At 37.2% G+C, this 14966-nt stretch overlaps 1 protein-coding gene across 13 annotated transcripts in view; it reads left to right on the forward strand.

Annotated features, from left to right (window-relative positions):
- KHDRBS2 (KH RNA binding domain containing, signal transduction associated 2) overlaps positions 1 to 14966 on the forward strand; it is a 513233-nt gene that overhangs the window by 343855 nt on the left and 154412 nt on the right. For all 13 annotated transcript variants that reach the window (XM_067294146.1, XM_067294142.1, XM_067294143.1 and 10 more), the window contains one exon: positions 2068 to 2150. In XM_067294146.1, coding sequence (XP_067150247.1) covers positions 2068 to 2150 — 83 coding nt within the window. The remainder of the gene's footprint in view (positions 1 to 2067; positions 2151 to 14966) is intronic.

The raw sequence follows: 14966 nt of genomic DNA on the forward strand, positions 1-14966 counted from the left end.
TGATGTCTTTTTAAATGCTCTTCTAGATGCTTGAAAGCTTCTTTGGAACAGGGTTGCCTGGGCACATTATATCATACTTGCTAATATATACCACGTATAATTAGTTCACCTGTAGGATTAAAAGATAATTCTGTTGCAAAACAACACAAGTAACAGAACATTAACCAGAAAATACTTTTTCTTTATTAAAGATGTATTGTGCTTTTTACTCTGACCCTGTTTTCCAATCATTCTACTTGAACCATTAGCACTATATTGACCTGCTCTGAGCCTTTAGGGAGGCTGTTACAATATGTAACATGAACCAACAAAAGTGTCTTGTATTAACAAGTGTTCTCTGTCCTACTGGTGCTGAATGGTGATCCACCTCAGGCATCAAGAACTGAGAGAGCTAATTTGTAATTGTTCCCTTTCCTGGTCTCTCATATAGTGGGTAAGCACGCTGCACTGCATTTCCTCTAGCCATTCCACTTTATACGGGAACTTGTATCACCCTCATCTCCACAATAGCTGGATCCCATCCAGTTGTGTACTGATCAATGTGACTAACATCTGTCTCGTGTGGTTCATTGTTTCTCTCCTCCTGTCCCCCCGAAGCAAGATTGTGTATTTAGTGATATCATGTTAAAGATATAACTGTGGTCTGCAGGGGTATCTGTGTTTAACTGTATTTTTTGTAATGAGAGTATATTAATGAAGACAAGTCAAACTTGTGCACCTGCCCTTCAACTGGAAGATGATGAGGTTTGTGTGGGCTGTGGTTTCTGCAAGAGGTCATTCACCAGTCGCAGAACAGGCCCTAAGAGGACTCCCCTCCCCTGCCCAGAAAAGCTTTCCCTCGCTGTAGGCAGCAGCAGGGGCCTGAGTGGTGGAGTCAACCCCTGCAGTCGGCCTCCTGGGCATCCTTCAGGCTGCTCAGCCCCTTTCTGGTGAAGCCTCTCACCTGGAGTCCGCACTCACACTCAGTCCTCAGTAGGAAACCAGACCAGTAGACAAATGCAATATGTTTGACCTAAGGAGACATAACTGAACACCTTCTCCTTTGAATGGTTTCTTGAAATCAGGAGTACCAGTGAAGTCTAGTTCAATTCAAAAGTATGAGGTATCAAAATAACATTGTACTTTGCATCATTATGATAGTTTACCAGAAGTGGTTGTTTACTGGGTTCCTGTTATTTTGGAACTTCCCCATCCAATCCTTTCTGCCCCAACTTAACAAAATTTTGGATAGCTTGTGGAAAAGGACTGAATTGCCTTCTGCTATAATTAATATTTGTTGAAGATTTTTTAATCCCCCCTAATTCCTTTAGCACTTTCCATAACAGAAGAACTTTCTTGTGACTGCAAAGTGTTTGGTTTCTGTTAACTAAAAATATCTAAAATTCCTAGAGAAAAAGAACATGTTTCCATACAGCATTTCTTGCCTACTTTGTTGTTGTGTAGTGAATGAACATATTCTCTATCACATCCAAAGTCATTCCCTGGGTTCTCTCTGTCTTTTTCTTCCCCCTCCTTTTTTTTTTTTTTTTTAATAGTTACCATACAGTCTTTGGTCTAGAGGCAGCTACAACAGATCACATTTGCCCATGGCTCCCTCAGTAGAAGGATTCAGACATCAGAGGACCAGAATTGCCTTCTGGAGTTATTAGTATCTCTCCATTTCAGATGGAGTATCTCTCCAAATAAGTCATTTGCTCATTTCAGTGGATATTTTTCACATATAGTTATTTAAGGGACCATTTCTATATCAAATTGCTAGGAAACAATTGTTTTCAGTATCATTCTTCAGTATGCTAAATAGATCCTGCTGAAGCACTGTGGCTTGGACAAACATTGCAGTTTATCCAGATAAACTAAGTTTTCAAATGAGAAGCTGCTTTCTTTACATTTGCAACATACAGGTAGCCTTTAACATATATTCGTTCACAATTCTTGTCAATAAGGCTGCATGTTTTACAAAACACTGGGCAAAAAGCATGTGTACATTAATGCAGATTACTTCTACAGCCTGATAATATTATTTGGTTTATCAGTCTTCTAAGTTATGGTGTTTTATTTCTCCCTTAGGGATACGATGATGGATATGGGGGTGAATATGATGATCCAAGCTATGAGGCATATGACAACAGTTATGCCACCCAAACACAAAGGTAAGTGTTTATAAATTTATGTGAACTTTCAATGAAATTGTTAGAGTTAACACTTCTTTTGCCTTGCTTTTTATATAAATTTCCTATTTTATTTTCTACATTAAATTCACAAAATCTCACAATATTTTAAATAATTATCAAAAAGTAGTAATGGTGGTCAGAGTTAATATACAGAATTATTCAAATGAAGCAAAAATCACAGAGAGACTTTTCAAATCATTGCAAATTAAAGTGTAGTTTAAAAATAACCAAGTGATTACACCATTTTACTACCTGATCTTATTCTGACCTTATCTGTGCATTTTTTTTTTCCTTTAGTAGTGCAAAGTCTCCAAGGGCATCTCATATTTCATAGTTTTTATAATGCTTGGGCAAAACCAGAAACAAACAAATAAATAAATAAATAAAAGTAATGATGATGGCAAATACCTACTATTGGTTGGCATCCACCCTCAAGGAAAACTATAAAATGGAATTTTTGCCTGAGGTAACACTGAAACTATCTGCTTTCTGCCAGATACTTTCTCAACAACTTTCAGAATTGATAAAAGCAACTAAGACTGGATATTTTATTTTATGTCCTTGCTGTGTGAGATAATGGAAAGAATTATATTGACATCTTTTATGACTCATGTCATTAAAAAGAGGCAACAAAAATGATTACTTTTTACCTACACATACCTCCCACACATGTGCATATATTTCTCTCTACAGTTGGTCCATGTTTATTAAATACAAAAAGACATCTTTTTCATAGTTAAGCTGAAGACTAACAGAGTGCTTCAGCCAGTTATTCAGAAAATGCTCTGATTGATCACTAAGGATAGATGTCAGATCATAGAAAGCCAAAGTTTTAACAAGAAAAGAAGTAGATTTTAATTGAATTACTGTGATTCTTACCAGAAAAGAAAATGATGCTTATGTACATACAGAGTTTTGCACTTTAAAGACCAGAGGGCCTTAAACTTGCTTTTTGTTTAACCACTTTTTTTGCTGAATGCTTTGCTGATGTAAATGCTTCCCAGAATTATGTTCATCTCTATAACTGCTGTAGTGAACGGCACTTGAGCTGATACAAAAATTCTTTGTAAGTATTTTTATAACCAGTGAAGAATGTTTAAAAGGATGTCACACCTAAATGTGAACCCCTTCAAGTATACTTTAACAACACACTTTTAAATAATTATACATTACTAGCTGCACTCATCATGTCACTATGTAGGTAGATATTCTTGTTGTCAAATGTACTCCAATTTTTTTGAAAAGAATTCAGCCCATTTTTTGCTACAATAGTGAACTGTCACAGGAGATATTGTCTATGGTTTCAAAATAATAATTAGTTAGAAAACTGCCTGCTATGACATTGTTTTATATCATATGAATTAACTTGTAATTTCTTTGCAAGCTGATGTCCCCAATAATGAAATGACATATTTATCAAGTTGATGAGGAGTGTAATATATCAAGCTAGAACTAGTAGCAATAATTTGACTCAAGAAGAAAACTTATGAGTCAAATAATTGTCAGTTAAACACCTATTAAGTTTAGTAGTCAAATGTATTTTCTACTAATGTGAGCTACCTCCAAAATGCCTAATCTATTTCAAATCTGCAACTGAAACATTTTCTTTTATAATATATGGCAGGATATACAGTCACACTTATCCATGTTGAGTATTACTGAATGCCACAACTAGTCCATTGAGTTCAAAGAGAGTACTTGCAGAGTAACAAACTACTGAGATTTCAGATATTTAAAGAACAAATGAGCTATTAGATATGCAATTTGGATTTCTGTATCTTATATTTTGTTTCACAGAAATGCCTCCTTATTGAGCCTGCCAAAAATAATACAATAGAATACTATCACCAAAATATTAGGATAGGTATATATACTAAAAAGTTTTCTCCTAATCTCATATCTTGTAATTAATATAACTCTGATCATTTGAGCAAGACATATAATGTAGACACCTAAGAAAGAAGATAATTTGTACCCCTTCAGAATACTGATCCAGATCATCCAGTGTGTGGTTTGTAGGGAAAAAGCAACAAAACCTTGTAGATGATGTTCTCAGAGAGAAATATAATTGTTGCTGCCATCTGCAGGGATTAACTGAAATCCTAAGGAATGCGATGAGAGCTGCAAGAGTTTTGCTCATGTTAAGGGCAATTGTTTCCACTCATTTTGTATGACTCATTAAGAAATTAATATGGAAAGCCATAAAGCAGGTCTGAACTCTGGTCTGACTGGCTGTCTCACCACACATGTTGACCAAGCCTTAATCTCATCCTCACTTTAAACCCTTAAAACTACACTGGGGGGAGAACTGAATGCAAGCTGAATTCAGTATGCTTTAAAGCACGTAGTAAGTTGTGTCTTGTTCCTCTACTGACCCAATTCACAGTGTGAAGGTAGTGTTCAGATAGCCTGCCACCACTACCACTGTCACCTCTACCTTTGTCTTCCAGACCTTATATCTACTTCCCCTTTGCTCAGCAGAGGCTTTCTGCCCATTTATATGCCTTGGGGTCCTTTAGTCCTTCATTGTCCAAGAGTGGCCTGATTCAGATTTTTTTATAACTTCATCTCTGCCAACAGCAGAGAAAATGAACATGCCGTGAATACACACTATTGTGCTAACACATAAGATTATGATTTATTAGAAGGAGCACCAAAAATACCCAGCTGCAAGATCATCCAGTTGCAGGTGAAGATAACACAGTCTGTACTTTTATGTACAATTATCTGAAGATTCATACTGAAGGTCAGAGATGGAACAACATGTCCAGCAACACATTTTGTGTAGGTCCTTCTCCAAAGAACTCTACCACTGCCACCCTTCCAGAGGTCCTTCATGACAGCAGTCTGATTTTTAGACTGAAGATAGGGGAATGGCGTCCCTCCTGGAAGAGTCTCAGAACCAGACTGGAATGGCAGAAACCCACAATAAGTTTGCATAGCTAAATGAGCTAACACCTCAAGACCACTTTGAAATGGACACAATAAGCAGATTGAAGACAGAGGACAGCAGGACCCTGGAGCAGCAAATCCTCCCTGTGGTAAGTAGTGTACCACTCATATCTTTGTTATGTTTGGGGAGACTGTAATTTTAGGAATGAAAGAATTATGGGTTATGCCAAGTATAGCTAATGTTGCAGTCTATATTGCATGAGGTATGTCTTGCTTTAGCTAACAGCCACATTACTAAAGCCACCTTTTTTCCTGCTCATCTTCCTGTCCTATAATGACTATGCAGAATGCAGGATGAAATCTGAGGACAAATATTTATTTAAATAACTGTTTGCCCTTTCCAACCATGTCTGTAATCATTATTTACAAGATTCAGTTAAGGACTACAGGTTTAGCAAGAAAATTTAGAAACACTGCTGGTTTTAGAAATGTTTTCACACTGATGTCAAAACACAGTTTTTAAGGTAATTCAAATGAAAGCATTGTCTGAGACCACAGAGAACAAGAAAATAACCATTTCAACGGGCAGAGGCAGACATCAGATTTGACTGAGATCCCCTGGGCAATGTTGCACTGCATTTGGAGATGCTTCATGGAACCTCTTTTTCTTCTCTCCTCCTCTCCCTCCCACTCAAGTGTGAAAATGGCTCACAGTGACAAGTATCTGAGCAAGCACAGGCACACCAGACCCTTTCTGTCAGCTAGATTTGGCTCCTAAACCTCTAATCTGACCACTCTAGTTTAGAATATAAATGTGAGACATGATATTCGGAAGTAAAATCCTTTTGAATATGATGGCCATCCCTGTTTTACTGGTTCACAGCATGTTGTACTGATGAGGAGCAGATAGCAGGTAAGGGTTAGCATGATGTTCTCAAGCAGTTGCATCTCATCTCAGCAACCAATTAATATTCATTCAGGTTTTCCACTGCCCTTGCACTTGATACTTAAAAACTTGCAAGATATATGTTCTTGCTGACTAACAGAATTCTGGGATGAAACAAGCTTACTATAGGGGAACAGGTGTTTAAATATATTCGACCATCACCAGTGAGCCATTCTATCCAATGATGCCCAATTTCCATTACTAAGGCAGATGTCATTCTTATGCAGGCCTTGTTTTCCACTTTTTGGTGCTTCTTGGTAGTTCAAGCACACTGATATCCTCAGTAGCTCCTCTCCTTCAGACCATGTTAGAACATCTGGTGGCAACAGTCCTCCCTTTCCAGTCCTGCTGAAATGTAGGTTTAAAGAAATAAATATGATTTTTACCACAAGATTTTTTGTGCTCTGCTGCATTAAAAGCCATTTTTGAACAGAACAACAAGCAAAGTGATAAAAGAGAACTCTAAAATGGTAGAAGTAAAGATTTCCAGCTCAGCTATAACATAGACATTATGGGAGGATTCTATTAGTTTTCAAAATATAATGAACTTTTTGATTTTCTTAGCAGGAACTTATCAGTCTGTTGAACCGCCACCTCTGTCCAGGATTCATGGCCTGAGAACACTAAATCACCAGGAGAAAAGGATGAAATGGTTTGTGAGAGGATCTGCCTCTTTGGTTACCCAGTGGTTGATAGGGAATTGGACTGTACTGCATGAGAAGTGTGGCCAAACTCCTCAGCCAAGACCAATAGAATAAGTTTGCAGAAGTGGATCAGTTGCTGATGAATCAGCTGAAAACCCTGATGGCCAGCCAAGTGTAGCCTTCAGCTCTACTACCACAGCTGTAGTCATCACCATTGACCCCTTGTGTCATTAGCAGCACCAGCAGTTTCATTTCAAAGGTACCATATCCCACAGCCAAAAGAGATGCTCAGAAAACCTGGGACTGACTGGCTAGAGGACAAACGAGAAAGGATATATTCTGTATAATCCACTTGTGCATTACCCACACAACTATATGCAGCGTAAACAACCATGTCTGACAGGGAGAAAAGGAAGAAATCAACAATTGTCCTTTGAAGCTTAAAATTTGTGTTTTATAGAATTTCCCTGTTCAACAGCATTTGTCATGAACACACACACGTTGGTCAATTCTTTTCTGTGGAGGTACTTGGTATATCTACAATGGCTTTGAGGGTTGGTCGGCTGACTTGTTTTTCTGCTGTTTGGCTTTTGCTAATAAGCTAGCAAAATGAGTTGGTGAGTGGGTACTTACTAAAGAAAGAAGAGTCTGTGACTCCCATTCTAAGCTTTAAATAGACTTGCAAAATATAAGAAAACCTGTAACATACTGACAAGAAGAATAAATAATTCAATGATAAAAGATGGATGAAAACAGTGCAACCCATTACTAAGTTACAGATCCTATCCCACAGCAACACAGGCCTTATTATAACATATCTTCATTTATGCTCTATGCTGCAAGATGAAATACATGAAAGGCATTCTTTATTTCTCTTGCTTGCATGGACCTAGCCCCACTAATGATAGCACCCCCATTTTAGGGCCTTGAAGCAAGTCCTGACAAAATGTCTGCTGCTAACCTTGCAGATATTTTGCATGATACTATGGGCAACAGTCCTTCGGACACGTGTTCCATGCTGGTATACAGGTCGTTTTGGGGCGGTGATTATCTTTTGTCTGTCAAATACACATTGCAAACCCATCCTACATCTGCTAAGCGAACATCCAAACCTCTGCTCCTCATGCAAGAATGAATGTATTATACATTATGACACCTCTCAGCTTCCTCTTAAAGAAGTTAAATAGCAATACAGAATCTAAATCTTAACCTAAAGAAAGATGACATTGATATGTCTGAAATAACTTCTAAGTTTTTACATGATCTGAAGACTTGCACACATTCCATTAGGTAATTGCCAGTATGAATTTCTCTTAGAGGACTGAAGAAGAGTGAAAGGAAAAGTACAGCATCAGAGAACATCAAGTTGACAGGCACAGCTTTCCTCTAAATGAATTATATCTAACTGTAAAGGTGTAATTATATGTGGTTGATCCCTATGACTGTGCTGTCATGTGCAAGTCCCATTGGACTTCTGTTTCTCTATGCTAATAACAAAAATATAATGAGAAAAAAATGTTTCAGGAAATATATGCTGCCTATGCCCATTTTACTGTGATGGCAGATAGTTCCATAGATAGTATGACTATGTCCATAACAATGTATTAAATATTAATAAATATACAGTCATAACAACCTACTAATTCAACCTGTAAGAGGCTCTGCAATTCTGATTCAAATTCTTATAATAATTCAGATCCACTGAAAATTTCAAAAGCACATTCAACCACTGAGATTGATTATACCAAAAGTTAATGACTTGGAGAAGAAACTTTATTTTCCTGGTTAATTTTGTTTCTATTATTAAGTTCATTCCTACTGTACAGCTTGTATTTACAGCTCCTTTCTCTATGGTATGGGCTGCCAGTAGAGGAAATTTAGGGATCACTTACTTGTTCCAATATGCAGGAATATAACATGGACCACAGTTCAGCCCACATCACTTATGTGGTTTAATGTGCAATCATTTCAGCACTGAAACATGCTGCAAAATGATTTAGGATGTAAAGCAAAGAATATTTTATCCAGTTGAATCTTCAGGAATTACTTATATCAGCAGTGTGTATTTACCCAAGTTCCAATTCATTCTGGTTACCCTTGCTTGACCACCAGATATCAAGACCTAGCATGTATACATAATTTCAGAGATGACATCTTCACAAACACCATGCTGCAGGTAAAATAGCTCTTTGAGACTAGTACACTTCTAAAGGTAGCAATACATAGCTATGCTGGTAATACCTGTCCTTTGAAGGACACTATCCAAGGGACAATTCTCTCCAAGTTCCTTTGGAGTTCAGCAAAAAAATGATAGCCTTAAGTTTCAGTAACAAAAAAAGCTTTCTAAATATAGGAAAACTCAGTAATAGAGTGATTGGGAGGCTCTGGAATCTCCATCACTGCCAATTTTTAAAAGCATTTTAGATAAATTTCAATAAAGAATGATGTAAATTAATTTGTGTCTGCTTAGTGGTAGGTGAAATGAACCAGGTAACACCATAAGTTCTCTTCTAGCTCTATTTCCTATTAACTTTTGCCTGTTTTGTTCATACGTGAATAGATTTATTTCAAGATAACACATGATAGTCTAATTGGACTGAGGAAGCTGTTTTGTTTTAAAGAAAGTAACCCAATTTTCAAATTCCAGCTTGATTTGTGGGATTTGTGTGACTAATAGAAACCTTTTTTTTTGAACAATCAAAGTAAATCTGATGTTTCAAGCACTAGAAAAGTAAATGTACAAAATTTCTTTTTATTAGAGTAAGATACTGACTTTCATATGTTTAGCATGTTGTCTTAAATTGCAGTAAGTAATTCTAATACATTCCTTCAGCATGATTTCATAATGATCAGCTCTTAATCTTCCACAGGTTGCATTTTAATCTTGACACACAAAGGTACACAAACTGAAGATTATAATACATCCAATCGTACTATGCAACACACCACAGGGTGAACTTTTTGTTTTAGACTGTCTCTTTCCTTACTTTTATTGAAAAGAGGCAAAAAATTTAGGGGGAAAATATCTTAGATACAAGAATAACAAGAGAATGAAGAGTTATATTAATCTGATTTATCACTGCAAAAGAAATGAACCTAGCAGCCAACTCATGTGAAGCATTTTAGTTTCAAGTACTGAAGTGGACTCTTTACCACAGTGCCAGAGTAATAGTTTATGCAAAATTATAGCCAAAACATGTTTTCTCAGTCTTTTCTTTGGCATGTGTAGTCATGATCAGAGTAAATAAGTCTGTCAAGACTCTTCAAGAGGCAAAAGTGAACTGTGAATAGTCTTCTGCTGTGGATCTCAGGGACAGATAGCAACAGCATTCAGATTCCTCATAACTTACTGATGTGGTAGTTGCCTTGGAGCTACCCAGTTTATATATTTGCTTTGTCCTTTTAAGGGATGTAACAGCATTAATTCATTAGCACCACCATAAAGTCTAGCAATCCAAGTAGCTGATTGACATGGCATTTCATTTTATTGTTATTATTGTTTCAGAGACCTTTGAGTCAAAATTCCTGAAAAGCTTCTACCTGTATGATGGAAATGACTCTCGTATTCTGTCTCAGGCTTTGGATAAACAGATGTTAACAGCCTTACTAAAAAGTGGAATTGTTTTTGTTATAGCCTTTTAAAAGAAAATTTCATTTCAAAACTTTTGAAAAACTAATCAGAACTGTTATTTGAGAAAGCCCTTGCCAGTAACAAATGGCTAGTGCTGTTGTATAACAGATAAGTTCTGGTTCCTATTTCTATATTTCATCTTTGGCCTTGTAAAGCTTTCTTGCATGTTTAGACAATGGGGAAGCCTACACAGTTCCCACTATCTCCTATCAGTTTCCTTACCTGATGATAGACTTCAAGGAAGTTCCCATCTCTTTACAGTGTCTCTAGTGCTCCCTATCTCTGGTGTTCAAATATCTACCCTCCCTCCAACTGAATCCTCAGATACAATGCTGTGGAGGCATTTCCAGGCAGAAGACTGAAGATATGCTCAGGATAAAAATAAATTTGGGGGCTGTTTAATTGCCTACCAAATAACTACTGAGCAAATATTTCTGAATAGTCAGACATAGAGTTAGACACAGAGTTGCTGCTGAGTCTATGCTATTTACATATTCCCTTTCCTAATGCCTTGCTGAGGATCTTTAGTAAACACCATTTGTTAGATTTATATGTTCTGATTGCATTCAGAAGGAAAATGCAGAAAAAGGTCTATAATCTTCCTTGAGGGTAAAATGAGTTTAAATAATGCATAAGCAATGATCAGATACCCTTATTTAAGCAAAATACTCTGTAACCATTCCCACTATTTGCAGCTACTTGCTCTGTAAAAAGTTCCTGCAGACTAGTTGTGGAGAGAAATATCTATAGTTAAATGATTTAATTTTATCCTTAGTTTTAAAGTGATGGTTAGGCAGGCCTGTGAGTAATCATTAATTTATTTAGTAGATTCTCACATGCTTAAATCTGTTGGTGACATGATCACAGGTTTACCCACTTTTCTCTATCAGAATATTACTATATAGTAAAATACAGACATATAGATGTAATCTAAACTGCAATAGGCAGAGCGGTTACACTGGTTGTTAATAAAATATGATATTCTTTGTGATTTTTCTCTACTGTGCACTCTCTCCATTTATACCAGTATGCATTGTATTTATACTTTGTCATATTTCATTTTGGCTTTGTGCTTATATCCACCTGTTCATAAATAAAGATTTCCCAGTATTTTATTTCCAAACCATTGAAATCAATCAAGCCAGGAAGCCTCGAATACAACATTTTATGTAACTTCACAGCAATCCACTTATGGCACTCATCATCAGAAACTGTTTTCAAATGCCACTTCTCATTTATTAGATTCAATGAGCAAAATAGAATCAAATTTAGTTGCTCTGAAGTAGAGAAAAGTTTTTTTTTTCTGTAAATCACTTGCATCTCTCCTAAAATTCTTGGAAGATATTCTTCCTCCATACATCTGTCTGAAATTTAAAATTTTCTATAGATCTAGAAATAACCCCTAGATACGTTGCTATAGTCTCTATCTTTTGATAGGGTTCCTAGAATTCTGCATCATTCTGCATCATTCCCTTTGCAAATAGCATGTCTGCAGACATGCTATTATGATATTCTGAAATATTTGGCAATAATTCTGTGTATATGAAAGAAGTAGAAAGGGAATAAGAACACTTGAACAGAAATCACTGTTTGTCTGTGGTTATAGCAAATAAATGACAGATTGGTTTCTACTTCAGATTATGCAAAAAGTTCAGATCCCAAAGTCATCTTACCACTCTGATGTCTCTCCACTCCTATGCTTGTATAACTCTACTGGCTTCATTTTTTAAAAGTTCAGATTTGCAGCAACATGAAATCAAACATCTGAAAGTGCTGAGACAGATGAGATCTAGTTTAACTTCAGGCATGTTGCAAGCTATAGAATAAATCCAGGGAATACCGTAAAGGGAAGCATTATTCTCTGTTAAAAGTATGAATACTTTCAAACTTGAGCTTTTAGAAAAAGGGAGACTTAATTGACCAAACTGTTCACCATATTATTCCATTAGTTCTAAAGATCTATCCAGTAGAGGCTTCTTGTGATTTAAGGCTGAATCCTTTAAGAAGTTCCTTCATTCAAAAGATTTCTGATCATTCTTTTAGATGTTATGTTCTGTAAGTAGAGATGGTCCAGTTGGAAGTCTTTCAAATTCTTTGGAGGGTTATTTCTTTATTTACATGTTTCTGCAATGAATTGTTCTGAAATATTATGTTATAAAAATTGTATATATTACACTTCATGTGAATGCAACTCTTGGTCACCTAACTATCTTCCAAGAGATGGCATACTGCTTTGTTTAAACAGCTTTTCTTTCATGGTCAACTGCGCATTCAGTTCAGCTGACTCCCTCCTCTTTTATGAGATATTACAACCACAGCCTTACATGAAACAACTGAAATAGTGAAATAGCATAGAAGCTGAGTATTTGATTGTATCAATTACCAGTATTGAAGGCTGTAAACTCCAAGGATTACTCAACAGAAAGGATATTGAGAAAGAGAGAGATGAGACAGGAGTTCAAGACAGTATCCATTTGAAGAAAGCAAAAAGAAAGGATAAGTCTTGTCTAAATGATTGAATCCCACCTTTAGACATCCTTGTAAATCATCCTGGGTGTCAGCTTGACTTGAGAATATGCTGTCTGAAGCTGTACCAGACTGGGCTATAGCTACAAGGAATGCTATAGTTTGATTTCTCTGTATCGGTATAAAGTATAGATGCTGACTGCAAGCTGACAAAGGCCAGGAAACCCCCTTCAGAGAGTGCCACTCCTAAAGCACAGTATTAGTTCACTTTCACATTGGTGAGCACCACAACGCAAAAAAGGAAGTATCTTGAGAGTCACTTTTACTTCTTCAGAGCTGTCTTGGAAGCTTTTGGTCTGATTATGAATCTGAACTATGGAACTTCACTGTCAGCTGAATTTTTAATTTAGACCAATTCAAATACTTTGCAAAAGAAACTTGATTATTATCTAATGACTGAATTGTAACTCCAAATTTACTAAAACCATCTTTCTTAAATTGATTGGCCTTTTCCTTAATATTACCTAATAAAAGATTCTTTTAAGATTCTAGAGTATAGTCTTCCAGGTAAAAAGTACAAACATTGAGAAAGTAACATAAGATATAGTCTTCACAGGAAAAAAACATCTGTTAAAGTTCTAGTTCAACAGGTTTTAATCAAAAGCTTTCCATTTCTTAGGATCCTTCAAGACAGGCTACAAAACACACTTCACTAGACAGCTATATGGAACTATGTCCTAATAGTATTTAAAGCAGATGAGCCCTTTCCTGTATCTTTCAACCTTGGCCAGTAGCATGCCCATTGTATGACCACAACCACATATTGTGCTCCACAATTAGAGAATAAAAAGTTAGACGCATCTCCCAGCACATAAAAGCAAAGGACAAAAATGGTGAAAAGAAGAAGAAGAAACATGACGGAATAAGAAGTACTCAGGCTCTTCAATTCTTGTAATGTTCTAGTGCCTATAGCACAAACACTGTAAGAGCAGCCAAGGAGCCAGATGGTAATGTTGCTAACTCAGAATCTGTTCCCAGCAGCTTCCTCCAGGTGCAGGGAGACATTGGTCAGAGGCTAATGTAGTCTTCATTAACTTTGTTATTACCCATACCTAAAGCCATTGGTCTCTGAGTTGTGAATATCAGCCTTCCCTCAGGCGGCTCGTTGACCCAAGAATCAGGCCTTTGTGGCCACACTTTTAATTCTTCTGTTTGCGGTTCTCTGCTGAAACTACCTTAGAGCACCATTCTCCAAAGCCTTTTGGCTAACAAGTTGTGTGGTTTCCCTTGATCTTGGCACAGTCAAATTTGAATTTGGTTTTTCTTAGCTAATGTCAACTTGAAAAAGTCCCAGTTAGTGAGAAGTTAAAAGCCAGTTCTGTTTAATAGAGAATTTTTGTATTTGGGCCCTTCTCATATCACAGGAACACAGGTGTCGCACTGTCACGCTATGAAGGTTCAATAGCAACGACTGAGACAGTAATATAATAATAATAAAAAAGATGCTTATTTCCTCACACAAGTTCTTGGATTAGTAACATCCATTAAAATAATGCGATTACTAATTTAGAAAGGATAACACAAAACCATCAGTTACTAATTTAGAAAGGATAACCTGAAACCGTTGATTACTGCATTATTAATTGGAAGGACTGCTTATCCCTACTTGAAAGCTTTCTTGTTCACTCTCCTAGTGAGAGGACTCTCAACCTCGAGGAGTTACCTTAACCCAGCGTCCCAGGAAAAGGGGAGGGGGGGGATACTCACGGTCCAGCCGGAGAGGATGGTCAGGTCACGTTCCCGTCCCTGCTCAAACTCTCCTAGCTCCCAAGTCTCTTTTCATACAGCTGGGGCTCTGGGCAAACACTGCTTTTGCTGACTTTTAGCGAGTTTCACAATCACAGGACTGTCTGTTTGTCTGCTTGGGAGGACCCTGCTAGCGAGGCAAGACCACAACACCTCCATATCGTTTCTTCCCTCCCCGGGGGTCCGTGCAGATTCCAGGTGGCAGACCTCTTCAGTCTTGTTAGTGCTGCCATTCCGCAGCCTTGCGCACGTCAGTCCTTGCGCATATCGGTTGGTAGACGACTTTAGTCCTGTTAAGTCCTCTGTTCAACAGCTTTGCGCAGGTCAGCTCTTGTGCTATCAGTTCTTCTGCATATCAATTGACAAACTTCAGTCCTGTTAACTCTTCACTCGCCCGTCAACAGGATAAT

Source organism: Apteryx mantelli, chromosome 3 (genome assembly GCF_036417845.1).
Source record: "Apteryx mantelli isolate bAptMan1 chromosome 3, bAptMan1.hap1, whole genome shotgun sequence".
NCBI classification, from domain to species: domain Eukaryota; kingdom Metazoa; phylum Chordata; class Aves; order Apterygiformes; family Apterygidae; genus Apteryx; species Apteryx mantelli.